This window comes from Balaenoptera physalus, assembly GCF_965194825.1.
Source record: "Balaenoptera physalus genome assembly, chromosome: 3".
Taxonomy (NCBI): domain Eukaryota; kingdom Metazoa; phylum Chordata; class Mammalia; order Artiodactyla; family Balaenopteridae; genus Balaenoptera; species Balaenoptera physalus.
Genome location: NC_138890.1, coordinates 736,062 through 763,156, shown reverse-complemented (window position 1 = coordinate 763,156; position 27,095 = coordinate 736,062). Strand labels below are relative to the sequence as shown.

At 67.3% G+C, this 27,095-nt stretch overlaps 3 protein-coding genes across 13 annotated transcripts; 1 reads left to right on the top strand and 2 right to left on the bottom strand.

Annotated features, from left to right (window-relative positions):
• Positions 1-646: 646 nt before the first annotated feature.
• MIDN (midnolin) lies at positions 647-10,186 on the bottom strand. Of its 6 annotated transcripts, none has more exons than XM_082453153.1 (9): positions 10,033-10,186; positions 8,185-8,824; positions 6,996-7,083; positions 6,747-6,809; positions 4,612-4,740; positions 4,223-4,528; positions 3,922-4,066; positions 3,447-3,692; positions 647-2,724 (listed from the first exon to the last, which is right to left on the bottom strand). In XM_082453153.1, exons 2-9 carry the CDS (start codon positions 8,415-8,417, stop codon positions 2,447-2,449), a joined length of 1,488 nt encoding a protein of 495 aa, XP_082309279.1. In that variant the 5' UTR covers positions 8,418-8,824; positions 10,033-10,186; the 3' UTR covers positions 647-2,446. The 6 variants fall into 6 exon arrangements, with proteins under 6 accessions (XP_082309279.1, XP_082309278.1, XP_082309280.1 ...); XM_082453152.1 differs by having other exon boundaries at positions 3,922-4,069; positions 10,033-10,177; XM_082453154.1 differs by having other exon boundaries at positions 3,922-4,069; positions 4,612-4,668; positions 10,033-10,175.
• Positions 8,831-26,994, top strand: CBARP (CACN subunit beta associated regulatory protein). Of its 6 annotated transcripts, none has more exons than XM_082453138.1 (10): positions 8,831-9,579; positions 19,978-20,091; positions 20,183-20,322; positions 20,592-20,656; positions 21,004-21,148; positions 21,353-21,524; positions 21,741-21,878; positions 22,300-22,510; positions 23,786-23,978; positions 24,967-26,994. In XM_082453138.1, the coding sequence occupies exons 2-10, from the start codon at positions 19,999-20,001 to the stop codon at positions 26,015-26,017; spliced, it is 2,208 nt and encodes a 735-aa protein (XP_082309264.1). In that variant the 5' UTR covers positions 8,831-9,579; positions 19,978-19,998; the 3' UTR covers positions 26,018-26,994. The 6 variants fall into 6 exon arrangements, with proteins under 6 accessions (XP_082309264.1, XP_082309265.1, XP_082309266.1 ...); XM_082453139.1 differs by lacking the exon at positions 8,831-9,579 and adding an exon at positions 15,638-16,259; XM_082453140.1 differs by lacking the exon at positions 8,831-9,579 and adding an exon at positions 16,734-18,231 and having other exon boundaries at positions 21,429-21,524; positions 21,782-21,878.
• On the bottom strand, positions 13,291-15,573 carry ATP5F1D (ATP synthase F1 subunit delta). Its single transcript, XM_082453181.1, has 4 exons — positions 15,224-15,573; positions 14,575-14,728; positions 13,993-14,081; positions 13,291-13,873 (listed from the first exon to the last, which is right to left on the bottom strand). The coding sequence occupies exons 1-4, from the start codon at positions 15,362-15,364 to the stop codon at positions 13,751-13,753; spliced, it is 507 nt and encodes a 168-aa protein (XP_082309307.1). The 5' UTR covers positions 15,365-15,573; the 3' UTR covers positions 13,291-13,750.
• Positions 26,995-27,095: the final 101 nt, after the last annotated feature.

Here is a 27,095-nt window from a genome sequence, read left to right as displayed (position 1 = left end):
CAGGCCGAAGGGAGTCCACGCAGGGCTGGGGTGGAGCCAAACCGGGAGGCCTCGAGCGCCAGGCCCAGGCCCTGGCTTGACTCTGGGAGGGAGAGGGGGTGCTCTGGAGGCCTGGCGCCATACCCCAGGGGTGGGGATCGGGTCAGGGGTCCTCAGGCTGGGCCCCCCACGCGTGGGCGGGCGGATGGAGCTGCTTCCCCCTTTCTGGGGCTGGGGAAACCGTGGCGCAGAGCCTGCGGCCAGGTCTCCCTGGAGACTGAGTCCCTGGGCTCGCCTGCAGCCCACTTTAGAGCCTAGAACCGAGAGGCCCCACCCAGGGCACACAAGCGGGCAGCCCCGTGCCCACACCCTGCAGGACTTCCGGCCTTGGGTACCGGGAAGTGGCCGGCCCCTCCCTCCCCCGCCAGGCGGCTTCCTGCCCACCCTCACCCCAAGGCGGGGAGGGGGCGTGGGAACTGTTCCGGGACGCGCCCCTTCCCCCGCTGGGCGCCCTGGGAGCACGTTCCCCCTCCCACTCCCTGGGGTGGCGGGCTACCCCAGCATCCAACCCGACCCTCCTGAGACAGATCACCCCCTACCGTACTCAGCCCACTCTGTGACAACCAAGACCACCCCACCCCCCGAGACGAGCAGGCCGGACGTTCACTCGTGTTTCATTTTCTGTTTATTCCTTGCAATCACGGTGTTTGTGTAGGCTTTTTTCTTTTCCAATTTCATGTTTTCATACAGGAAACTCCCGCAAGGTGCTGGGACACCCCACAGCCCGACCCCCCGAGGGTGGGTAATGCTTTTTTGGGGGGGGGCCCTGGCGAGGGCAGAGAGGGGTGGGCGGTTCCTGCCTGGGGCCTCCACCCTCAGACCAGCGGAGGCACAGACGTTATTTAAAAATCGTTAAAAAAAACCCCATCAGAACACACATTAAATAGATATCCAAGACAGCGCTTCAAAAACAAACCCGCCCCTTTTTTTTCTTTTTTTCTTTTTTTTGGAAAAACGAAAACAAAAACAAAGATCCTTGACCCCTACCCTCTGACCCCTCCCTGACCACCCCCCCACAAAAAATTTACAGAGCTACAGTTAACACAAGATGTTCACATCTGAAACCATTAACTTTAAACACATAACCGGGGGCAGGGTGAGGACCTGGGGTTCATCTAGGAGGGAGGGGCAGGCAGAGGGAGAGGGGTGTTGCGCAGCACAGAGGGGCGGGGCCCGGACGAGACTGACAGGTGGGGGGGCAGGGCCCAAACATCTCCATTATCAGTAAAAAATAAAAGTGAATGAAAAACACCCTCCACCCCCATTGAAATGGCCCCAGTAAGGGGGGGGGAGGTCTGTCCCTCTGCCCTGGGGAATGCCCCTGGGGCATGGGCATGAGTGGGGAGGGTCCAAATTAGACCAGCAGCGAACCCCCCCCAAGGGGGTTAATGCTACACAGCGTTGCCCCTCCTGGGGTTTCACAGCTCAGCACCCCCTCCACTCCCCTCCCAGCTGCCGGAGGGCCCCCAGACACAGTCCACAGGCCCAGATCCCTCAGGTTGGGGGGGGGAAGGAGGGCTGGGGGCGTCAAGCCCGCCCCCCCAGCCATTGCTCTCCGTATTTTTCAAGAGATTCCCAACCACTATTGGCTCAGTCAGAAAATTAATAGTCTATAAATACCCCAAGCTCAGAAAAACGGGGTGGGGCGGTGGGGTAGCGCTGAAGGAAGTCGCACAGTGCGTGAACTGGGTGCAGGCTGGTGGCGGGCACCTCCCCTCCCTCCCTCTCCTTTCCTGGCAGGAAAGGGTCCCCCCCGCCCCGCCCCGCACCCCAGCCCACACCGCAAGGCAGGCTCTGGCCAGCCTCTCCCCTGAAACGGCTTTTCTTTTCTTTTCCAGGAAAAAGGAAAATGGAAAAGGAGACCAAGAAGAGAAAAGAGTACTGGATGTGGAAGAGAAACAGTCCCTGGCGGTCAAGGTTGCACCTGCCGAGTTGTTTTAGGGCCAGGGTTTGTGGTGGGGGCCTCTCCTCTCCGCGGCCCCCTCCCCGTCTGTAAAGTGCATAATGAGGCATCTACATTTTTGACTTCAACCTGAAAAGGGTGGGGAGGGCGGCAGAACGGAAGGGGGGGGCGGCTTCCTTGTCTCCGCTCTCAACCATCTGGAAAGACTGCTACATATTTGGAGCTTGGGAAGGTGGGCGGGAGGGACCCGGCCAGGTCGGGGATGAGGATGGGAGATGGAGGGAGGGGCGGGGAGTGTGAGCCAAACCGAGGAGGCAGGAACCCAAGTCCATGGAGAGTTCGGAAAACCACGGTAGGAAGTGAAATTTCAAAAAAAAAAAAAAAAAAAAAAAAAGGCCGCGTAACCGGGAGGGGGAAGCGCCCCACTGCACCGGCCAGCTGCTGGCCCTCCCGCGTGGGGCCACGCTCACGGGCCACCCTGGGCTGGGGCGAGGGACAGGGTTCCTAGGCCACCACGAACTCTGACTTGATGTCGGGGTTCACTTCTGGCTTCCAGACGGCGTCCTCGAAGTCGAGGCCCAAGCCGGCCGCCTCACTGGGGCCGCCGCCTCCCCCGCCGCCGGTGCTGTCGCTGCGGCCGGCCTTGCGGCTGGGCGGCCAGTGGTAGGGGCCCCGGGCGTCGCGCCGGGCCTTTCTGCGGAGCCGTTTCTGCTGAAGCAGCAGCTGCAGGCGCTCCACCTTACAGCGGGTGGCTCGGTTTTCCGTCTGCCGCAGCCGGTCCCCTGCAGAGGCGGCAGTGACCATGACCCTGAGGGCCCCTTGGAGGCCAGACCCCCAACCAAACGCGAGGACCCCCAGCAGATGGGCATCAGGCCCAGTCCAGCCCTCGTGGACACTCCCTCCAGTGAGTGAGTGGGTCAAGAGGGTCTGCTGAACCTTTAGATCGTTAATTCCACGTCTGGTGACCAGCAGGCTGTGAGCTCCATGAGGGCAAGGGCTGGCCTGAGCCAGGCGCTGGGGACATGGCTAGCATAAAAATGAGCTGGAGCTTGAACACTTTAGGCTGTTTCTGCGACCCAGGGTGTGCCTTGGTTTCCCCTTTGAGACGGGGCCTGGGGGCCCACATCATGTTTCTACAGGAGTCCGGAGGCGTCCGGAATAACCAGATCGCTGCAGTGGCGGGGCAGCGCAGGCCGCTCTTGAGCGGGAGGGGAAGCTAACCCCCTCCTCGGCCTGACTGGCCCATTCACAGAGGCCCCACGCACCATCTGGAGAAGGTGCCGGAGGGGGGCGAGGAGGAAGTGAGGATGGAACCCCCACCCGGAGGGCACAAAGATGCTGTGTGCCCCCAACACACACACTCCCTTCTCTACACGCGCCTGCGGAGCAGGGCGAGTGGCAGCTGGCGGCCCCCTCCCTGCCACCATCGGCTCAGCTGCTCTGAGAGGCGCACAGAGGGGCCTTGAGAGACCCAGGACGGGGTGGGGTGGGGGCGGACACTCACCTGGGGGCTTGCACAGGCGGGCCTGGCTCAGGGAGGCCGGGGCGGCGGCCGCCAGCTTCTCGCAGGAGGTAGTTTTGGGGGCGAGGTCCGGGGCACACTGGGCGTGGCACCGCAGCTGGGTCAGCGATGGGGGCATGCCCTGGTAGTGCCGCGTGGCACTCAGGAGGTCGTTGAGGATCTGCAGGATGGTGCCGATGTCCCGCCTCGGCCGCCCGCTGCTGTCCTGGCAGTTGGGGTGCAGCGTACCTGTGGGAAGGGGTGTGGATGAGGACCCCAGTGGTAGACACGAAGCCTCAGCAGTGCCTGGGTCCCATATGTGCAGGCGGAACCCCTGGGTGACATGGGCACTCGCACCCACCCATGAAGACACGTGGCCTGCTGTATGGCCAGGCACATGCGTGGAGATCCCGGGGAGCGTGTCCCATCCCTGGTGTGGGTTCATGTGACTGCTCGCGGGGCACGCCACGATACCTACCAGAGAAGGTCCCTGAGAAGACCCCCGGGGCATGGTTCACGAAGCTCTCGATGACTGCACCAGGTTTGCGGGAGCGGGACGTGGGGCTGCCCCCGGTGGGGGAAGTGGGGCTGGCACCGGCGCTGGCAGGGGCAGAACAGTCCATCTGCTAATGAGGGAGGGCGGCACATGAGCTTTGGGGTTCAGGGTCAGGGGATCACTCACCAGACCAGCACCAGCCCAGGGTCTAGGGATGGCCCTTGATACAAAAGACGTATCCGGGGCTCTGACGTTCTCCCACCACGTCCTTCCCCAGACTCACCTCGGGACAGGTGGTAGAGGCCGAGTGGGAGCGGAAAGAGCCGGCTGTGACAGGGGAGGATGCGGGCGCAGGGCTGGTGGGCACTGGGGGGACGCGGGCGGCACTGGACACTGGCCGGCAGGGAGAGGACACAGGGGTGGTGGTCACACTGGGGTCTCCACGGGTGGCAGCGGCGGCGGCAGCCAGCACATGGCGGTGCTGCAGCGGGGCGTGCTGGGCTGCGAGCTGCAGCTGGACGAACATCATATGGTCACCAACGCGCAGCGCCAGGGTCAGCGGCGAGCGGCCCGACAAGAAGTCACTGACCTGCAGAGAGCGGCCCGTCAGCCCAGGGCTCCAGCCTGCGGTGCCCCCAGCCCGGCCCGGCCCGGCCCCCCGCGCTGCGTGACCTGGGGCCTCTCGCCGCCCCTCTCTGGGCTCTGGGGTCCCTGTCGGTGCCACGGATGCTTAAATAAAATGAATCGGTATTTCCGGAAGCTGCCTCCGCCAGCCCGACCCGGGCTGGGCGCCGCTGGGGGCTGTGGGGGGACAGAGGCGGGTGAGACGGGGGCCTGGCCCGCCCTGGCCAGCTTGGTTGTTTCAAGGGGAAACCGAGGCCAGAGGGGGCGGGGCCCAGCCAGTAATCACTGCTCTCAAAGAACCCTCACCTCACACCTCTTCCCCACCCTCTCTTGCCTGTGAACACTGCAGGGGCCTAGCTCAGGCCCCCTCCCAGCTAAGCCACTGGAGCAGTGAGTGGGTGGAATTCCTGGACAAATTCTTGTCCTAACCTTTGCTTTCTCAAGATAAATATTTATCTGTGCTGGGCGGGGCGGAGGCTGAGGAGGAGGCGTTGCCTCTGCGGGCACTGGGGGGGCCCTGACCGGTTCCCTGGGGCCCGAGTCTCCCAGGGCCTCAACACAGCCCATTCAAACGTGAACCTCCAATCTGGCAGCCCCTTCACAGTGGGCGAGGGGTGCATACTACCCCCATCTGCACTGAACCCTGGCCAGTGCTGCGCTCTCCCCGGGGCCGGGATGGGGCGGGGGGGGGGCGGAGGTTTCTGAGAAGTGACACAGGCCGCGATGACTCAGAACCACCCCCTCCCTGCTGGCAGCGGCTGGCGTAACCTTCCCTGCTTGGGGGCCGTGGGGAGAATGCAAAGGAGGCAGGCCGAGCGCAGCCCCTACCCCACAGTCCCTGTGCACACGCCCTCCGCAGCCCCAGAGATGCCCTTTGCAGGAAGGGCCTGGGGTGGCTTCCCAAGAGCAGCTGGGGTGTCCCCCCCACTCCACCCTGCAACTTCCTCCCAGGGGAGGGTGAACGGGCAGGCATGACTCGGTGCCAGGCGGAGAAGCAGCTCTGGGAGCCCAGTCACTCCGCCCAGCGCCTCCCATCTCCCTCCTGACGTAGACACCCTGCGGCGGATGTGAACCAAACACGCCCAGGGGCCCCCTGCCAACCACAGCACCCCCAGGAGCAGGGAGCTCAGTTCACATTTGCCCCAGGAAAGCACACGCCAGCCCCACCCGGCTCCAGGGACCCTGGCTCTCCCGCCACCCCACTGCTCCTCCTGACGGCAGACCACCCAGCTCCTGGGTCCCCTCCTCCTCCTCCGCGCCAGGTGGCTGGTGAGGGCAGGATGCTACACGCCGCCGCCGGGAGGGGGCGAGGGCCTCAGGGCAGGAGGAAGGGAAGCCGCTGAGCAGGTTCCTGAGGCCGGGGGCCAGCCCAGCCCAGCCAGGGAGGCCGGGGACCTGCCACCCCCACCCTGGCAGCGGGCGGATAGCTGAGGCCTGTGTCACCCTCCTGGGAGGAGGGCCCTGCTGCCAGAAAAATGAGGAAAGGAGGAGGAAACAAAAAAGAAAAAAGCTGCAACAAAACCGGGAACCCAGTGTGGGCCAGGCCCAGCCTTCCTCCTCATCGCCCAGCCTTCCTCCTCATTGCCCTCCCGGGCGCTTACTAAATATTTCTCTAACATCCTGTCTGGGCTGTGCTGGTCCCGGGGGCTGGGCGCCCCTTCCCCCTCCCCCTTTTGGGGCAGAGAACAAAGAGCAGAGGGAGGAGGGGGAGGGGTGACTCCCCACCCCTCGCAATGGGGTCACAGAAGGCGGAAAAAGTATCACCCAGTCCCATCCCTCCCCCACCCATCAGAAATGTTAAAAAGGTTGCTCTGGGGAAACCGCAGTGGGGCGGGGGGAGAGCGCCTCGGCAAAGGTGGTGGGGCTGGGGATGCAGGCCCGGTGGTGTGGGAGCATGGGCCAAGGTCACCCCGCAGGCAGGCTTGTGAAAGCTAGGCCCCCTCCCCCATAGCGGCCACCGTGGGAGAGAAGGCTCTCAAGGTCAGGTGGTGAGTGCTAGGGGGGCGGGGAGAAGGAATAGGAAGCTGGGTGACCAGGCCAAGCTGGCACGAAGGCGGAGCGGCGCGTCCCCTCCCCTCCTCACAGGCCTGCTGGGAGCACAAACAACCCCCAGGCTCTCCAGAGTGGCCGGGCACTGGGCCTGCTGCCCCCAAGGGCCAGGAGGGGGCCGGCGCGGGTCTTACCTGGGTCTCAGTCAAGCTCTCGAGGGCCTGCATCACAGACTGTTCTGGCCTGGAGACCTGAGACTACAGAGAGAGGAAGAAGAGACCCTGAGCGCGCACCCGAGCACCGGGGTTGGGAGGGCCCCGCTTGATGGGTGGGGTGGGTGGTCCTGAGGGGAAGGGGTCCAGTGTGTGATGGGGACTGTGCTCGCAGGGGAGGGGACTGCCTGTCAGTGTGGGGCCTCGGGGCGCACTGCCCCAGCAATTTACCATGAGGCCCGCCTCCACGGTGGGCACGAGCGTCAGCTTGCTGCCATCCCCCACGCCGAACTCCTGCAGCTTCCCCGAACTGAGCCGGCTGAGTGGGGAGGAAGGAAGAGGGTGAGGCTACACGGAGACAAGGCAGGGGCTCGGAAGCGGAGTCCGCGGGGGAGGGCTGGGCTCGTGAGGTAGAGACAGGAGTCCCTCACCCCGACCCCTTCCTGGTCTCCAGATACAGAGCCCTGAGTGTGTGCGGGGTTGAGGTCAGACCCTGGGAGCCTCTACTGACGGTGCAGACCCCTTCTTCCGAGGAACCCCAACTCTGGACTGGGGGCACTCCCTCTGCGCCTCAGCGAGGCACGTTTTCACCATCTAGGCCCAGCGAGCCCCTTGGCACCCTCCCCCCGCCCTGGGGCCGCCCCCCTGTAATTCAACCACCGGGACCTGGGCTGTCCCTGCGGGCCAAGCGCTTAGCCTTTCCGGGCTTTGCCGGGCGGGCCTCCCCTCCTCCCTCCTCCCTCCTCCCTCCTCCCTCCTCCCTCCTCCCTCCTCCCTCCTCCCTCCTCCCTCCTCCCTCCCTGGCGCAGGCTGCCGCCGCGGCCGCCGCTCAGACAAAGGAGACCCTCCCCCTCCTGCCCCTCCCCCACCGGGGCCCCTCCGCTGAGGATGGACACTGCGTGTCCCCGGAGGCCCGCGGAGGGAGGGCTCCCCGGCCTGGAGGCGATTTAAATGGCGGGGGGGGGGGGAGGGGGAGACTGCGGGAAGCGCTTGGTGGCGAGAACAAAGGGGGGCAGAGAGACGCAAGTGGGGGGAGAGGCAGCCAGACGCAGAGAGGGCCGCCGAGCAGAAGCGGAAGCCGGCGGGTCGCAAGCAGAGGAGGCAGCCGCCGCGCCCCCCACCCCCGTAGCTGGGACCCCCGCGCCGCCCGGGACTCCTGCCTTCCGGTGGGGGACGCCGCCTAAGCCCGACCCGAGGCGCCCTCGCAGCCGCCTTTGTGCAGCGACCCCGGGTGGAGGAGGGGGCCAAGACTGGCAGGGCCGAGCAGAGGGCGCCCGAGAGCGCGCGGCGCGCCCCCGCCCCCCGTCTGGCCGCCCCCTTCCTTCCCCAAGCGGCGCGCTCTTTGTTCCCGCCCCGGGGCCGGGGCCCGAGGGGGCGGCGGGCCCGGGGGGCGCGGGGGCTGGGGGCGCGCGGTACCTACGTGTCTTTGTGGAGCAGCGCCAGGCGCTCCTTGGGCACTTTGAGGCGTTGGGACAGCCGCTTGCGCAGCCCCTCCACCGTCTCGTCGGGGGGCACCGACAGCTCGTAGCGGGTGCCCGTCGTGCTGTGGATGGCCAGGCTCATGGGCGCCGTCTCGGCCGCCGGGCCCAGGTCGCAGGCACCGCCGGGGGCACCGCGCCGGCAGCTCCGGGCGCCGCCGGGCTGCGGCTCCATCCCCGGCCCACGCTGGGGGGCTGGAGTCCGCGGGGCACCGCCAATTCTTGCCGCGCCTCCGGGCAGGGCGCGGGGGCTCCCCAAACAGGGGTCCTCGGGGCCCCTGAGGGCGGGGGGTAGCGCGCTTCCCCTTCGAGAAGGTCCCAGGAGCGGAAGGTGAATCAGGAATCAAAAATCCGAGTGGCGCTCCGGGGTCGCGTCGGCTCGTCGGGGCACCTTCCTGGGTGGGGACTACACTCTCAGCTCCTTTCAAGGGCGGCAGGCGCGGGGAAGGGTCCCGGAGGAGGGGGCGCCGCTCAGCCGGCCGCGCTCAGGGCCGTCTGCCGCTCGGGCCGAGCTTCCCCGCGCGTCCCCTCCCTTAGCAACAGCCGCCGCCGCCGCCGCCGCCGCCGCCGCCGCCGGAGGATCTGGGGGTGAAAGTAACAAGAAAAAAAAGTTATAATGTATCAACGTTCCGAGGGGCGGGGCCGCCGCCCCCTCCCATTCACTACTTACTCCGCCGGCTCGCGCCGACCAATCAGCGCGCGCCGAGCGCCCAGTCGGCCACACGGGCCGGCCAATGGGAGCCCCCGCGGCACCGCCCCACGTGGCCGCGAGGACCCGCCCCTCGCTCCGCCCCTGTCCCGGCGGCCAAGCGGAGCGCGGCGGGGGCGGAGCCGGCGCCGCTCTGGCCCGCCTCCGCACCCCCGCCCCGCCGCGGCCATTCATAAGGCCCGGGCCCGCAACAAAGGGCGGGCGGCCCGGCCCGGGGGGCGCGGGACGCAGGCTTAGGACGGCGCGCCGTGGGGGAGGGCAGTGGCTCCGCGCCGAGGGAGCAGGAAGCCGGGGCCTTCCCCCAGCGCCGGTCCGGGAAGCCGCCGCGAGCGGAAGCTGGACGCAGTCCCCGCGCCTTGTGGCCGAGCCCAGGGTGGGGGGCTCGCGGGAGGGTCGGTCCGGGGCGCCCCCCACCCGTGAGGCGTGAAGCCCCGACAAGGGGTGGAGCTGCGGGCGGGGCCTGCACCCCGGTGACGTGGCCGGTGCCGGAGAGGCCCTCCCGCGCCGGTGCCACCTCGCGTCCCACCCCCGTCCCGCGGGCCGGGCCCGCTTCCCGACTCGCGCCCGCCCGAGCCGTGACGTGACGCGGCGTCCCCGGCTGCGCCCGCGCGCGCCGCTCCGGGCTGCGGTGAGTCAGCAGCGCCGGCGCGCCCTCTGCCGGCTCCACCCGGGAGCGCTGCCCAGAGACCCGGGGAGGGGTCGCCGAGGCCGCCAGGGACAGGGGGCAGTCCGACGGGACTGCGGGCGTTGTGGGAGCCTCGCTAGGAGCATGAAGCCTCCAAGTCAGGAGAATGGGGCCTCACAGTCGGGGAAACTGAGGCCGGAAAGGCAACTAGCTCAAGGTCACTCTCGGGGAGGGGGAGTGCCCGAGGGGCGGGGCGGGGCGGGGCGGGGGCAGAGGTCCCTCCCAGGCTGTGCTGGCTGCGCCGAGTGCCTCCCACTCCACGTCCCGGGGGGCTTCCCAGGGCTGGAGACACCTTTCAACACTGCCTGCTCAAAGAACAAAGAAAAGTGGGGCATCCTCAAGAGTCTGGAGTGGGAACCTCCTTCCTCGGCCCGCGAGGTCCCGCCCCCCACTCACCGGGAGAGGCAAGTCCGAAGTCTCAACTGTCCTGAGTGTACCCACGTCCGGGCCGAGTGCGTGGTGGCGGAGCCGGTCTGGGGCCGAGCGGGCGGCCCCCGAGCCTTTATCCGCGCCGCCTTCCCTCGGGGTGGAGTTTGGGCGGCCAGGAGGCGGGGGGCCGGGCAGGCGGTGACGCAGGCCGGCCCCCGCCCCTGCCTGCCGGCCGGCCAGGGCCCTGGGGCGCCGTCGGGCCTGGGCCACCCGCCCCCTAAATCTCGCATTTTAAACGGGGAGGGGGTGGCGCTCCTTGAATGCTACGAACCCGGGGTCACGGTCGGCCGCGTTGACGACTCGGGCGCACCCGCACTCCGGCCCGTGCTACGGGGTTTCGGGGTGCACAGCTGGATTCCCTGCCCTGCCCCCTTTCTGGCCGAGTGCTTCCGCCTGGGGGCGCCCGCATGGGGGAGCGGGAAGGGGGGCCTGAGTCAGCGGCCTCGGTCCAGGAAAACAGGCTGGGGTCACCTGCCTGCAGTGGGGGGGCCCCAGCCAGCTGCCCCGGCGGCCCGGCCTCCTGCATCCCTTAACGGTGACCTCAGAGGGCATTTATGGAGCGATTCACCAGCGCCAGGCCTGCCTTGTGCATCCAGTCACCGCCCGCTGGGCTTTGTGACCCCGTAGGGCACTGACCTTTGTGAGACTCAGTTTCCGCAGGGTGGCAGTAGAATGAAGTGAGAGAACACAGCCGACCTCACTCTGGAGCCTGGGGATGTGGGACCCTCACCTAGGCCTGGCAATATTGCCATGATCCCATCAGGCATGCTCACCTACTGGTGTCCTGCCTTTGTGGTGGGCGTAATCACCCTACCCATTTTACAGGTGAGGAAACTGAGGCCACGCAGCCATTAACAGGCAGAAAGCCTGACATGTCCTCAGGTGTGTCCCTGCAGGTCGCCCTGTGTAAGGGGGCTTTCTAAGGATGACCCTGGCTGAGGGTAGGGCCCTCTCGGTCGTCCCTCCCTCTCTGTCCAGAGGAGGAGGGGGACCCCAGGCCACTTGTCCACTTATCTGGTGTCTCCCTTTATCTGACCTGACCACCTCCGCCCCCAGCCTTGCCCTGGGGGCCCCTCCCAGGGCTGTGCTCCTTTCCAGGTCTGCCTCCTACTCCCACCCAAGGCTCCTGCGGCCTCTGGCCCCCCACCCTCTCACAGGCACACCCAGACACTCCCAGCCCCACAGGGTCAGGGCTGGGCCTGAGGGGATCAGGAGGCTGGGATTGAGGCATGGATAGGAGTTTGCCAGACAAACAGAACAGTGCTCGGGTGAGAAGCAAGTCAGCGCAAAGCACCTGAGGCTCTCACGAGACCCGGTGATGGGGCCGGGCTGAGGGGCTGCGGGCCTGGCTGGCTCTGCCTGCAGAGAAAGCAGGAAGGCAGCACAGGGGACCGTGCGCTCTGAAGCCGGAGCATCTGAACACTGGAGGGCTCACAGAGGGACAGGCCAAGTGGGACCCTCAGGTGGGCAGGTGGCGCTGGGTGGGGTGCGGCTGAGACCTCCAGCGGGTCTGTGATCTCACCGGGCCTGGTTTGTCTGCCTGCAGGGAAGTGGGCTATCTCCTGGCATGGGGCCCCTGAGGGTCACACACACAGGGGAGGGGACCAGTGGCCCCTGCCTGGCTTTGCAAGTCCAAGTTGATAAACATGCCAGATCAGCCTGAGGCCTGTTCTCTCGCACTCACAGCATCCCTGTGCTATGGGGGGCAGTCCCAGGCCGTCAGCACACTCAAGGCACGAGGAGCACACTCTTCCTGGGAGAGAGATGAACCCTTGGGCACCGCCTGCCCCCACAAGGCCCAAGGCCTGCACTCTCAGAAGGGGTCGTGACCCCAGGTTCCTGGCCCTGTGACCCATCCCACCCTGGGTGCCTCCCACCCCAGGATGCAGCCCGGCCAGCACAGGCTGATCCTGCAGCTGTTCGGGCGCAGGTATCTCCAGGCCAGGCTCTGAGGCTTGCACGTCTCCCAGGGGGCCTGCATTGTGCTGGGGGTCCTAGCTGTGTGGCTGTGTCCCATAGCCCCGGGCTGTGGCCTCAGGAGGTGACGGTGCAGGCAGGTTCCCTGGTGTGGGGACCACTGGTCCAGGGTCTCCTCCCACAAGCCCCCACCAGCCCCCAGCTGTGTCCTTGCTCTTATTTATAGACCAGATGAGAAGCCAGTCCAGGCGAAGACCTGGGCTCTAAGCCAGGAGACAAGGAGGGGAGGAGTGGGGCTGCACCTGTGACCCCACGGCTGTCCCAGCCTTAGCTGAGCTGGGGTTTCCTGAGGGAGTGGGGGCTGGCTGCTTGGACCTCACCTGCACAGAAGGAGCAAACCCCAAACGGACACCGCCCAGAGCTGCAAGCTTGCCTGGAGGCTCCCCGTACATCGAGCCTCAGAAGCAGCTACGGGACAGTCATTCGCATAGGACCGTGACACAAGACCACACAGCCCACCCCTGCCAATGACAAGCCCGAGAGTGGCCTCTCCGTCACCTTCTGGCTGCCAGTGACACACAGAGAGGCCCAAGCTTTCCCACACACTCATCCCCCTGAAATGCCCCACCCGCTCTGCTCTGACCCAGGGCCGGGGAGGGGGGCAAGGAGGTGGCCAGTGCCTGGGCCACCCCCATGGTTACAAAAGTGAGTTACTGGCTGAAAGAAATGGGACAGCGCTGAAGCTTCAAGGTGCCAGGACCGCCCCCGCCCAGCCACCCCACCCATCTGGGGCCAGTCCAGGGGCCCGGGTGCCACGGAGGTGCCAACACCACCAGGGATCGGGCACCTGGCCAGCTGGGGCCACCCACAGGCCAGGCAGGCACAGGGCAGGGCCTCCGTGGGAGCAGACAGGACCCACCCCTTCCCAGTGCAGCTGGGGTGGGGCCGGGAAGCCCACGGGACAGACGTCACAGTCTGGAACCTGGCAGAGCCTCATGTCTATCCAGCAGCCCAGGCCCAGCCCAGAAGCGGCAGCCACGCTGCTGCCTGCCGTCCCCAGCCCTGGCTGGTGACCTTCGCCTGTGCCCACCCTCCTGGCGTGACAGCCAACAGCCTTCCCACAACCCAGCTGGGTTTTGCGAGCTGAGCCCGCACCGCACACCCCAGGCGGTTCAGACTACAGCCTGCTGAGCTGGGAAGGCTGAGGCTGGCTGCCCCACCTCGCTGCGCAGACACAGGAAACTGGGGGAGAGGCCGTGCTGGGTCCCGAGCCCACCACCAAGCAGGATAGAGTCAGCGTACGCAAACTGGATTCCAGGTGTTTAATGGGGGGTTCGGGCAGGGAGCACGCTGTCCGTTGCCGGTGGCTGGGAGCAGAGGTCTCTGCGGCAGATGCGGCAGAAGAGTGGTAACCAGCACGTCGGGTTGGGGAGATCTTAGGAGGTGGGAAAAGAGCCCTCTGGGGTGAGAGTAATCCCCACAGGCAGGGCAAGTGCCCGACCTTGACGCCAGCCCCCAGGCCTGCCAAAGCTGGCTTGTTTCCCTGGTTTATTCACCACAGAGAAACAGAGCCCTGAAAGGCGCTCTAGGTAGACGCTGGCACTGCGCTGCCCCCTGGTGGCTTCCTAGCGAGGATGGCTCCCCCAGGCTCACTCCCCCAGCCTCACAGCCAGCCTGCACCCACAGGAGCTGGGTCCTCACTCCAGGACATCCCCTGCCCAGCTCTGGCCCAGTCTCCCTGCCGGAGGCAGCGTGGGACACGCACCGCCTACTCCAGGGCCTTCACCAAGGCCTCGTTGGCCTCGATGCGGATTTGGATCTCGGCCCTCATAGCCTCGTCCGTGGCCCCCAACAGCTCCGACTGCGCCTTCTCCAGGTTCGCCTTGGCCACCTGCAGAGGGTGGGTGGCAAGTGAGGGCGAAGCAAGGAGCCCAGCCCGGTACCTGTTCCCTCCCTGCAGCTGGGGGGTTCTTGGGCACTAGGAACACCAGCTTCCCCTGGGACACTCACCCCCAGATCCAGCATGTCCAGCGTGACGGCTTCCTCAGCCAGTAACTGCACCGAAGAGTCAGCGTTCACTGTGACCGAGCCACTGCTCACTGCGGGAAGAGGGGGAGTGAGAGGTCCATGTACGGGCGTGGGGACACAAGTCAGCCCCAGAGCCCCTGCAGGGCCAGGAAAGTGACCACACAGCGTGGCTCCAAATTCCAAAGGCCCCAGCACACAAGTGAATGGGGGCCACCAAGTGCATCCACTGCAGACTGGACATGGGGACAGAGCCCCCTCCTTTTGCCCAGCGGCCCAGGAGCGGAGCTAGGGTTAGGGGTGAGCCGGAGCTGGGTTCCAGTCTGGGTTGTACTGCTGGGGCCAGGCTGTGAAAAACCTCCTCCGAATTGAGGATGCTTTCTCCTCTGATGGGCCCCCGCCAGGCCCACTGCTGACCACTTACATCCCTAACCACACCCAGCCCAGTGCCGGGGAGTTCTATATCCTTGGTGCGCTTTCTGACACTGCCAACTGAAACGAGAACTAGCCCGTTGAGACAAGCATTTCTCACCCAGCCCCTTCCCTCTGCCCTCCCAATCGACTCACCAAAGTATTTGGAAACGGTGCCGTTCTCAGCGTGGACCACAACCAGCCCCGGTCGCAGGACCTGCAGTGTGGGTACGTGGGCTGCCAAGATGCCAAACGCTCCAGTCTGCGTGGGCACGTCCACCTGTCGAACGTTGGCGCCGTTGAAAAATACCTAGACAAAACACATGAAAAAAGGGTCACTTCAGGCTAGTCCCTCGCGGAACAGCGGTCAGTCTCTCCCGCAGTTAAACAACCAAGGTAGGACTGAAAGCTGACGGGAGACACAGAGGCAGCCCATGCTTCGGTAGGATCCTCGTGCAGGACTGCAGCGCCTTCGTCTACTTGACAATGGAATCCAGGCACCCTAGCCCTCGGGTAAGGAGACGCGGTCAAGGCAAAACCAGCGAGCCGCCTGGGGAGGAGCGTACAAGAGAGGTGCCCAGGGACTCAGGTTCTGAACCAAGTGAGGAAGGCCGCACATCGAAATGGGGGGCTGAGGAACGACCTGAAAATTGGGCGGTCTGATCCCGGACCACACGGGGGAGGGGCGCGGATCCGGAATGGGGGTCGCCGACCTGCGGGTTGGGGGCTCGGTTCCTGGGCCACACGGGGGAGGGGCGAGGGTGCTGGGTCCAGAATGGGGTCTGAGCCCGGCGGACATCCGAACCTGCGTGGGTGAGGCGAAGGTGAAAGACATCTGTCCCGGGCCCGCGGCGGGGGCCGGGGCGGCGGCGGCCTCGGCGTAGGCGCGGGCCTGGCGCATGAGGCGGCCCAGGCCCGGGCGGCGGAGGAGCGCGGCGGGCAGCATGACGGCGGGCGGACGGCGGACAGCGGAGCAGGGGCGGGCCGACTTCGGCTGGACGCCAGCGGCCTGGAGGGCGAGGAGGACGACGCTCGAGGACTTCTGGGAGAAGAATCCCGACGAGGGCGCAGGCGCGAACTACGACTCCCGGCGCGCTGTGCGCGATGTTGAAGACGACGCACCGCCTGGACGCGCGGCATGCTGGGGGTTGTAGTTTCCTTCCGGCAAGAGCTCCCAGCCCGGTGGTCAGGTGCGGGGGTCGGTTACACGGCTCTGCAAGGGGAGGACCAGAAGCCCGCGCGGAGAAAGAGACACTTAATTCAAGATTTTGGAGACGCTCATTGGATGTCAGGCGCTGGGGAGACATCAGGGAAATATTAAAATTCCTGCTCTAGTTTGGGGTGGTGGGGGCGTTTAACAGACACTCAACGTAATAAATTGTACAGTATGTTAGGAGGTGACAAATACTTAAAAATGAAAAAGCAGAGTATGGGGGCCGGATGGGGCAGGCTGTGACTGTAGGAGGTGCAGGCGTCCCGGGAATGGCATCCCAGGCGGAGTGTCCAGCTCCCGTAAGCGTCCAGCGGTGTAGGAATCTCCTGGCTGCAACCCCAAGGGCGCCGGCAGAGGGCGCGCCGCGCCCGGAGATGCGCCCCCCCGCAGCCCCTCCCGGCCACCGCCTCCGCGCGCTGCTGACGCAGGGGCGCGTGCGCGGGCGGCCCCGGGCTCCGCGGACGTCACCGCGGCCCGCGCAGCCTCGCTCGCGGCGCTGACGTCACCGCTCCGCCCCCGCGCGCGGGCAGGTCGGCACCCCGGTTGGGCCCCAGCCCCCACCTTGGGCTCCGGGAAAACGTGGAGTCCGGCTAGACCGGGCTGGGGTCCACATCCGGAAGGGCCTTGGGTGAGGAGCGGACGGGTGCAGGGCGCGGGGGCTGGGGGCGGTGTCACACCTGGGCTCGTGTCTGGGCAGGTGCTGTGGCCGAAAGAGGCTCCCACACCAGGGAGGCCCGGGGCCTGGCGCCCAGGCCCCCGCCCCCTCTCTAGGCCAGTGCTGTGAGGGGTACTCGTGGAATCAGTCCTTATGCGCTGGGCATCCTGGCCCTAGTCGGGTGTGTGCAGAGGGAAGCTCTGCTCCCATTTCTTAGGGGTGCGTCCTGTGCACGGCTTGCTCGTCCCGGAACCCTGGATCCTACTGGAATGGAGGCCTGTTCTCATATGCTTCTCAGACCCATCTATTGGACTTGTGTCTAATCCCCACTCCAGGGTAGCCAAGGGATCGGGGCATCACCTGTTACTCAGGTCCTCAACCCGGGTTTATCCTGGAATTCTCTGGTGTACCCATCGACAAGCCACCCAGTTCGGCCCCTGCAGCTACCTTTACTGGCTTGGATGGCCCCAGGCTCCTGCCCTGGCTTCACCACGGCGCCTTCTCCACAAACAGCCAGAGGGACCACATCATTCCCCTGCTGGGAACACAAGCTGCCTCCCCCTGGTCCTCCAACACATTCATCTTCAGCCCACACACTTGGGGACCTCAGGGACTTTGCCCATGCAGTTCCCACACGCCTGGAGCCAGGCTTCCCGGGTAATTGTCCACTTGACTGCCCCTTGCCCTCCTTGGGCAGTGTCACCCTTTCATCCACTGGAAACACACCTTCCCTCCAGGGTGCCGCCCCTGTGCTATGCTCTGCTCAGGGACCCAGCTGTAAATGAACTGCTTTTGGAGGTCACCGCAGTGGGGGCAGGGGTGAGGAGGGACACAACGCAGAGGAACAAGTAACAGGCAACGACGTGCGACGTGCATGGCCTCGGAGTGAAGCAAAGCGCAGCAGAGGTCCGGAATGTGGGGTGGGAGTTGCTTTGTTAGCAAAGGGAGTCAAGAGGAGATGAAGCCTTTGTCATTGGGAAAGAGGTGAAGGAAGCTCCGGAGGGGACAAGCTGTCCAGGCCTGGCACCTGCACGTGCAAAGGCCCTGGGGTTGGACTGGGCCTTCCTCTTTCACTGGAGGAGAAAGGGGTGCCATTGTGCTGTGCTGAACACAAGGCCAGGTAGTCTGGGATGGGACCCTGACCAGGCTGGTGGCAGATTGGTGGCCTGAGCATCTAGAAGGATAAGGCACAACTGTCTGAGAAAGAGCAGCTTTGGGGTTGACCAGGCATGGGGTTTCTGCAGGGGTAGTCCTGTTGTCACCCCACCCGGGCAAGCCCTGGTGGCACTCAGAATGCGTTGTGTTCCATTATCTTTGCTGCTCATCCTAACAAGACAACCCTGACAGTGCTGCCCACGTAGGGGAAGAAAAGTGGGACATGTGCCCCGAAGCCCCTAGGCTGTGCACCCCGGAGACTCCCAAACCGGGGAAGCGATGGATAGGGAGTCTGGGCACCCCCGGACTCCAGGCTGCGGGGAGTCGTGCGCCCTGGGACCAACACCCCTTTGGTCCCCCGTCCCCGGGGATCCAGGGAAGGTCGGGGAATCGTGCCGCAGGGGCCGGGGGCGGAGATTCAGCTGCCTCGGGAGAGGGCGGCTCCGCGTGGGGAGGGGGCGCCCAGGAGCACAGGCTCCGCCCCCCGCCCCCGCCGGAAGGGACAGGGAGGCGGTGGCCGGCGCGGAGCAAGCGAGAAGCGGCGGCGAGCGCGGTGGGGGCGGCCGGCCGGGGACCCGGCAGCACCGGGCGGCACCGAGCGGGTCGGAGCGGGCTGGCCGCCAGCGTGGTCACGTGTGTGGCCCCTCCTCTCGCGCCTGCCTCCCCCGCGCGCCGAGCTCTCCATTCATAAATTCTCCGCCTGCTCCGCGGCTACCGGGCGCCGGAGCCCGCCGGGAGCGCCGTGCAGCAGCCCGCCCGCCGCCCATGGGCCGCGCGCCCCGGCGCTGAGGTAGGCGCGCGGGCCTGGGGCTGCACCGGGGCGGGCGGGGGACAGGCCGAGGCCGCACGGCCCGCCTTGGCTAGAGACCACCGGCCCTATCCCGCGAGGCGGCGAGGCCGGAGGCAGGGAGCGGAGGGGCCAGGGCCGGCGTGGGGGCCAACCTGCCGGGCTCTGCACCCCTCTTCGGCGGCCCGGAGAGGGACCCTCGCCTACGCCCTCCCTCAGCCTCAGTTTCCCCCTGAGAGATTCGGCGAGGGCCGTGGCGTTTCCGCCCCCGGGCTTAGCCCGGGGTTGAGATGTGCCCGAGGTCAGCTCTCTGCATCTCATTGCTCGCCATCCCGGTCCCCGGGGCCGGTTGGGGACGCGGGGGTGGGCGCGGTGGCGAGCCCGATCGGGAGCCGAGGCCCGGCGGGACTTTAGGGTGGCCCGTGGGCAACCTCCGCCCTGGTCTCCCGTCCCCACCTGCTCCCTAGGAGTCCACCTCCCTTCCCCTTCGGCCTCCTGCCGTCTTCCCTGGTCTCCTGTCATCGTCCCTGTGCCTCTGCCCCCTCCCCCTCTAACCTGAACTCATTTCCCGACCTACATAGAGGCGCCCCCTCCCCCGAGAATGCAGGGGAGCTGCGGCCAGCCTCTGACTCGAAGTGCCGAGGACACCTGGCTTTTCCAGGACCCTCCCCTGCTATGGGCCTCAGTTTCCCCCGCTGTCGAGTAGGGTGAAAGTCCCAAAGGGTTGGGGGCGCTGGAACCTGTGCACAGGCTTTCCCTTTCCTGTGGGGAAGGGCCGCGCGCCGTGCCCACTCAGGGCTGCTGGTCGTCCTGGCCCCGGACTCGGTTTCCTGAGATTCCCGAGTGCGGCCACCGGTCCTTCCCGCCGGGAGGAGCCGCGTGTTGGGGAGAGCGGTCAGGTGCAAGGTCCAGGCAGTCCCTTCCCGAGAGCTGAGACCCTCTTTGCCTCAGTGCCCCCGGCTCCAGGCAGACGTGGAGCCCGGCCGGCTCGGGCGGGGACGGGTGCGGCGGGGGCGCGCGGCCGACCGGGCACCGGCGGGCGGCGGCGGCAGCAGCCATCTTGCCGCCCGGGGCTGGCTCCAGCCGCCCCTGCAGGAGGCCTCCCTCCCCCGCGCCCCCTCCCCTCCCCAGTGCTCCCTGGCAACCCGCCCCCCCCCCCCAGCTCGGCCTGCTCGCTCAGTCGCCATGGGAACCAGATTCTTGAGGGTTGGGAACAGATGCGCCTCCTTTGGCCTTTTCACTCCCACCGGCACTGGGCGGAGGGGGAACCTGTACCTCCAGGAGTCGTAACCTGGAGTCCCGGCGCTCAGCCCCTCCGCCCCCTCCCCGGGCTGGCCAGCCCCAGGGATGGCCCGAGTCCCCGCTATTCTGGAACCAGTTTCCTGGGGCCGAGGCGGCCCCTCCCGCTCCCCTGATGGTGCAGGCAGGGCCCCTGGGGTGTGGCGGGAGTGAGTTGAAGGCCTCAGTTTGCCTATTCCTCGCAGAAGCGCTTCTTTCCTGGGCAGGGCTCCCGCCCCATGCCACCTTGCCGGGTCGGCCCCACCGGCTGGGGAAGCTGTTGATACGCACGCGCCTCCCCCTTTTCAAAGATGGGGATATGGAGGTCTGATCTGACCCGGGTGGGGGCTGCCTCGGGGCTCCCCCCCACCTCTTCGTGAGTCACCGCCCTGTGTAGTCCCCTGCTCAAGCTCCCGGGAAAGCGAGAGGAGGGACAGAGGAGCTGGAGCTGAGCAGGCCCTGCCCCCCCAGGCCCCTCCTCCTAGCCTCAGAATGCAGCCCACGGCCACCACGGCCACGGCCGCCACCACCTCCGCCACAGTCGCCCTGACCACGACGTGGGACAACGCCACGGGCCGCCCCACCGTGAGTGAGGGGGGGGCGGGCTGGGAGGATGGGGGGCGGGGCCACCAGAGTCCACCCCCACCGGCCCTGACCCTTGACGCTGGCCCCGCAGGGGGAGCCCGACCCCGTCCTGGACAACTACGTGCTGCTGGTGGTGGTGATGGCGCTCTTCGTTGGGGGCACCCTCGTGGTGCTGTCGGGCGCGCTGCTGCTCTGCAGGCGCTGCTGGGAAGTCCACAGGCGCGTCCACAGGTGTGCGGCCCCCAGCCCCACGCCCCGCCCCGCCCCGCAGGGGAGCTGGGACAGGTCAGCCTGAGAGCCCGCGCCGCAGGGGCGCTGGGCCTGCTTCTGAGTGACGGTGCCCACGTGTCTGCGCAGGAGCCTGGGAGAATGGGGTGGGTCCAAGGGAGTGGGCTCCCGTGAGCTCAGGATGCCCCGGTGGCCATGAGCCCTGCGGGGGACCCCGTGGGCAGCGCCCTGGGTCCTCTGGCCCACTTTGCTCTCCTGCTGCCCCTCCCCAGAGCCACAGAGGAAGCAGAGAAGACCACCACCAGCTACCTGGACAACGGCGCCCGCCCTGCTCAAGGTGGGGCGCCCTGCCAGGCCCGTCGCCGCCCGTCTGCCCCCCTCCCCCCCCCCCCCCCCCCCCGGCCGCCTGACCATCTGTGTCTGTCTGTCTCCCCCACCAGACTGGGCGCAGCTCGAGTCCGACTCATCTCTGTTTCCTTAAGCCCACGCGTAGGTGCTCACAGGCGCGTGCTGCGTGAGTGAGTGTGTGAGCGGATGAGCGAGTGCCCTCCACGCCCCCACCCCGCCCCCGGTGGTCAGTCGGGCCCTCGGCGCTCCCTTCCCGACCCGGTCCCCCAGCCCGGCTGCCCGCCGGCGCCCGGCGCGGCCCACCCGGGGCCCACCCTCTCTTGGCTCTCCTCGCAGACCCCGAGTTCAGGGGGGAGGAGCCCGAGGGCCAGGACGCCGAGACCGAGCGCTTCCTGTCCACCAGCTCCACCGGCCGCCGGGTGTCCTTCAACGAGGCAGCCCTGTTTGAGCAGAGCCGGAAGGCGCAGGACAAGGGCCGCCGGTAAGGAGGGCCCGGTGCCGGGGCTCAGCCGGGAGGTCACCTTGCAGCCCTGCGCTGGGCTTGCGGGGTGGAGCTGGCCCCCGCCAGTGCCCGGCTGTCCCCCACTCCCGGCGGGCAGGGTGACGGTGGGGCCAGGGAGGACGCTGGGGCGTGGGCAGAGGGACCCAGCTCGCCCAAGGTGACGGGCAGGCGCGCTGGGCGCAGGTACACCCTGACCGAGGGGGACTTCCACCACCTGAAGAACGCCCGCCTCACCCACCTGCACCTGCCGCCCCTCAAGATCGTCACCATCCACGAGTGTGACTCAGGCGAGGCCAGTGCAACCACCACAACCCACCCCACGGCCGCCCCCAAGGCCAGCCTCGCCATATTCCAGGTGAGTTGGAAGTGGCAGCTGGCCCGGAGCTCGGGGGCGGCCCACCATCCCCCAGCAGGCACCACTTTTCCCACCCTCTGGCTGCGCCCTTCACCTCCGGGTGGGGAGTGGGGACTGGCCGGGTCCAGCGGGTGGCGGGTCCAGCACGCACCCACCCCCCCACCCGTGCTCTTTGACCTGTCACTGCTTCCTCCCCACCCCGGCTCTGTCCCACAGCCCCCGGGGAAGGCCCTCACCGGCCGCTCTGTGGGCCCCAGCTCCGCCCTGCCAGGTGACCCCTACAACTCGGCTGTGGGCCCTACCGACTTCGAGATCAGCCCCTCGGCTTCCAGTGACTCTGGGGAAGGCACCTCGGTGAGGCCCCCGCACATGCATCCCCTGTCCCACTCCAGGACGGGGCAGCCTGTGGCCGGCCCCCTGCCTGGTCCCCGAGCTTGGGAGGAAGAGGGGCAGGTGGCACACAGGGCACATGCACGGCTGGCTCACCCGCACACAGGGCAGTCCAACAGCTGCAGAGGGTGTGGTCAGGGACCCATCCCAGCCCAGGGGACGGGACCCCCTCTGTCCAGGGCTGGGGGAACAGAGGTGGCCAGTGCCTGGCCGAGCCCTGGGGAGCCTCTCAGGCAGGGTCTTGGGGGGAGGAGGCCCCAGCCCACCCCCAGCCCCCTATTTCTTCCTCTGTCTTCTATGTGAGTGCTGGGTGGCCCGGGCTGGGCTGGCACTAGGGCAGCAGGGAGGGGCTGGGGGGTCTGAGAGCATCCCTCTTCCCTCACAGTTGGACGCAGGGGCCAGGAGTGCCAAGCCTGGTGGGCCGGGGGCCGCAGCAGGGCCTGGGGAGGCGGGCCCAGTCTCTGGGGCAGGCCCCGTCCTGCAGTTCTTCACCCGCCTGAGGCGCCACGCCAGCCTGGACGGGGCCAGCCCCTACTTCAAGGTCAAGAAATGGAAGCTGGAGCCCAGCCAGCGGGCGTCCAGTCTGGACACGAGAGGTGAGCTGTGGTCCCTGGTGGGGAGCGAGGCCCAGGGGAGGCCCCAGGAGAATGTGGAGCAGGCGGCTCTGCACCCTGGGAGGGGTCCCCAGCGCCCACCCCATGCTGGCCGGCATCGCCCGCTTACCAGCGGGCATCTCGCCCAAGGTCAGAGCTGGTCAGGAGGAAGAGCCAGGGCTGCACGCTGAGCCCCGGTAAAACCAGGGGTTGTCAGGCTAGAGCGGGTATCAGTGAGCGTCACCTACGAGGCACTGCATGGTGTTTCTGGCTCTGTGGTCAGTGTGTCTGCTGCAGTGGCGTGAAAGCAGCCCTAGATGGCGTGTAAAAGAGTACAGCTTTGGCCAATAAAACTTTATTTACAACTACAGGTGGTGGGCCTTCGATCCTGCAGACCCTTGGTCATGGGGCCCTGGATACAGGGCTTCCAAACCTCAACCCAAGGACCATGCATGTGTGTCTTGGGGGGGAGGTGGCACCAACAGCTACAACCATCCCTGCTCATGGGAGCTCAGTGGGGCCAGGCCGCTGGGGTGCCTGCTGCCCTGTGGCGGAGGTGGCGGTTCCCACTGCCAGGAAAGGAGGGGCGAGGGGACGAGCAGTGTTGGAGGCCAGGGAAGGTGCGTGGCCAGTGACAGTGACAGTCCCCTTGTTGGGGCCCGGCTCCAGCTGCTGTGGGGTGGGGGGAGGGGTGAGTTCTGGCTGAAGTGCTTCTGGCCGGGGAGGGGAGCGGAGGGGATGGCTTGTCCCACTGCCCCATTGGGAGCCCAGACAGAGCCTGTGCTTCGGGAGGTGATTATAGGCAAATGCAGGCACAGAAGCGCCCAGAACCTGTTTGCTGGGTGATTGTCATCCCCACCCCTGAGGCTTTCCCACTGAGTCCTCCCTTGTGGGAGGGTCCTGGCCCTGGGCCGGCAGGGCTGGAGCTGGCAGGAGAGGGCGTCACCTCTCCCTCACTCTCCCCCACCGTCGGCCTTCTTCGGCACTCTAGCTGGGCCGTGTCTGTTACCTGGTGTCCAGGACAAGGCTGTGCTCTGGCCACACCTGCCTGCCAGGGCCACTCGGGCCAATGCTGCCGCCTTGGCACCTCCAGTCCCGCCCGCCCTGGCTGCCGGGCGTTTGGTCCTGGCCTTTCTGCCCTGGCCACCTTGGTTTCCCCACCTGCAAGGCCGGGTACATGCTCACCTGGTCCAGGCTGGCTCTGTTGGCTCAGGGGTCAGGGGGCGGGGCCTGGGGTGGGAGGGGCCCAGGCAGGCTGCTGTACCTTCCTCTGCACAGGCTCCCCCAAGCGACACCACTTCCAGCGGCAGCGGGCAGCCAGCGAGAGCATGGAGCAGGAGGAGGGGGACGCCCCCCACGTGGACTTCATCCAGTACATCGCCAGCGCTGGCGACACTGTGGCCTTCCCAAGCCCCCGCCCCTTTCTGGCCAGCCCCACCAGCCCCGCCAGCCCGCCCCCCACTCTCGGCAGGTATTTTTCAGTAGATAGAGGTGCTAGGGGTGGGCCCCTGCCCCACCCCATCCCCCATAGGTGGCCCAGGGAGCGCTCTCCCCGCCCTTCGGACAGGCGGTCGTGTCCCTCTGGCTCCACCGTCCTTCCCGGAGGCTGCCTCGCTGGGGCCACCTCTCCAGCACGGACCGGAGGAGGGAAGCAGGGGGAGACTGGGTAAGGGTAGAGGGGCGGGCGGGGCCTCCAAGACAGAATGCCTGCTCAAGCAGGGCCGCTGTGGGTATGTGCCCACGTGGGTATCGCTGCTTCCTGGTGGAGTCTGAAGGGCTCCGCTGTGGCCCCAGGGTCCCTCTCGCCTGTCCATGCTCCTGAGGGCTGGATGGCCGCTACTCAGAAACTGTTGTGACCACTTCTGCCAGCGGTACCCCCTCCCCCAGCCCAAGGACAACTCTGCTGAAGCTCTGGGCTCACGTCAGTGGGATGGGGAACTGGATCCCGGGAGCAGGGCTCCCAACTCTTGGGCATTCCCTGGTCTGGGTAGTTAACACTTTCTTTGTGTGTATCTTACTCCTGGCTACTTGTCAGTCTATTGTGGGGAGCTGAGGCGACACACCCAGGCGTAGGGGCTGAGCTGGACCCTGCTTGGTCCAGTCCATCCCCAGCCACCCCTTGGTACACGAAGCTCTTAGTCGAAGAAGGCCATCTCCCGAGAAGAGCCTTCACTCTTTCTGGGCGAGGGGCAACCTCCTGCAGTGGCAGCAGATGCTCTGGTCACATTTTGTAAGAGGCCCTGGTTGAACGGCAGGCGCCAGGACGGCTCCGGGTTTACCCGAAAAGCATCCAGTGCAGAGTGAACAGGCAGCATGCAAATACATCATCTTCCACAGGGCCTGGCCAACCCTAGAGGGTTCCCACCCGTGCCCACCCTCCCGGACCCAGAGGCAGGGTGGCCGGGGAGGGGGTGCGGGGGGCCTGGGCTGCCTCCTGACGGCTGTGGCCTGGTTTGCAGGCTAGAGGCAGCCGAGGAGGTGGGCGCCGCGGGAGGAGCGAGCCCCGAGATCCCCCCGGAGTGCGGCGTCAGCGCGGGGCCTGAGCAGCAGCAAGACTCAGATAGTGAGCGAGACGCGGGGCCAGAGCAGGCCCAGACCATCTACCGCGACATCTGGAGCCTGCGCGCCTCGCTCGAGCTGCACGCGGCCACCGCCTCAGACCACAGCAGCAGCGGCAACGACCGCGACTCGGTGCGCAGCGGCGACAGCTCGGGCTCCGGGGGCGCCGCACCCACCTTCCCGCCGCCCTCGCCGCCGCCCACACCACGGACAGCGGACGGCGAGGCGGGCGGGCCGCGCAAGCTGCTGCAGATGGACAGCGGCTACGCCAGCATCGAGGGCCGCGGCGCGGGCGACGACGGGCCCCCCAGCGCGCCCGAGAAGCGCTCCTCCTTCACGAGCGCGGGCCGCGAGGCCACCGTGGGCTGCAGCTTCGAGGGTCCCGCGCCCGAGGCACCCGCCCGGCCCGGCAGCCCGCGCGCCTGGCCTCGCCGCGCCCCTCGCCGCGACTACAGCATCGACGAGAAGACAGACGCGCTGTTCCACGAGTTCCTGCGCCACGACCCGCACTTCGACGACGCCCCTCCCGCCGCAGCGCGCCACCGCGCGCGCGCGCACCCACACCCCCACACGCGCAAGCAGTGGCAGCAGCGCGGCCGGCAGCACAGCGACCCAGGCGCGCGTGCCGCACCCTCCGCCCCACCCGCAGCCCAGCCCGGCGCCCCCCGCCCCGCGCGCGCGCCCCTGCGCCGCGGAGACAGCGTCGACTGCCCGCCCGACGGCCGCGCGGGCGACGACCCGGCCGCGCCTCCCATCCCCGTCATCGAGGAGGAGCCCGGCGGCGGCTGCCCTGGCTCCGGTCTGTGCGCCGGGCCCCCGGGCGCGCTGCTGGACAAGCTGGCGGCCAGCCTCGACGACAGGCTCTTCCCGCCACGCCTGGCCCAGCCCGTCGCCGCGGCCCCTGTGCTGGCCGCGGCCGCGCCCACGTCCCCCGACCACAGCCCGGTCTAAGCCTACGCCCTGCGCCCACCTCGTCAGCTTATTCGGCACCGGCGGGGCCTCGGCGCCGGACACACCTGGGGCACGACGCCCTGGCGCGCCTGCCCTGGGACCGCGGGCCTCGAGCACACGCGCAGTGCCCCAGGCACCCTGCGCCAGCCCGAAGTGCGCACGCACACAGTCCCCTGCGGGCACTTCACCGGGTCGACAAAGAGTGTGGCGGATTCTCATCTTCGGGGTCCCGAGGACCACATTCAACTTCCCTTGGCCCCAGACAGCGGCCTCGGGCTAGTGACCGGGGCCGCCGTGCGCGCCGCGCCGCGCCGCGCCGAGCCTCCGGCACGACACAACGGGAAGCGCATGCGTAGGGCTTGCATCGTGGAGGGGCGATGAGAGCCGACTGCGCGAGACGCATGCGCAGAGCGCCCCTCCCAACACCAATCGAGCCTCGAGACGCGTCCGGTTAGCACGCGCCGGAGTTCGCGCTAAGGCGCACGCGCAGGGACCAAGGGGCGCCGAGGCTCCGCGAAGAGAGGGCGCGCGGCCCGGTCTGTGAGGTTAGCTCGAGGTCGTGGCCTCCAAGCCCCCGAAGCCGTTTACCTCACCGCGGCGAGTGTTCGCGGCAGTCCGCGCCTCCTCCGAGCAATAACCGTACCCGCCGCCGCCGCCCCCAGCCCTGTACACGCCCCCCAGTCCCCTCCTTCCCGGTGTCTGCACCCTGAACCCGCTCTCCGCATGTTGAGCGGGCCGCACTTCCCGTAACCGCACCGTCCAAAGAGCCGCCAGGACTCACCAGTGTTTGAGACACCAAACCCAAACGGTCAAGGTTTCAAGTTTCCCAAGCTTTATTTATTGCCAAAAGATGGGGCAGCCCTCGCCAGCGGCCGAGTCGCCCTGCCCCGCCCCTCGAAGCTTCGTGCTGTCTGTGTACCATCCAGTGATGGAGTTTGTGTTCTGTTTTCTGATTGATTATAAATATTTACTGCATACTCTTGCTTGCTCTGGGTTTTCTCTGGGGACCCAGGAGTACAGAGGCCTTAGGGGGAAGGGGATCAGGCCCCCCTGGCCACTGCACTGTGGAGCTGTGGCC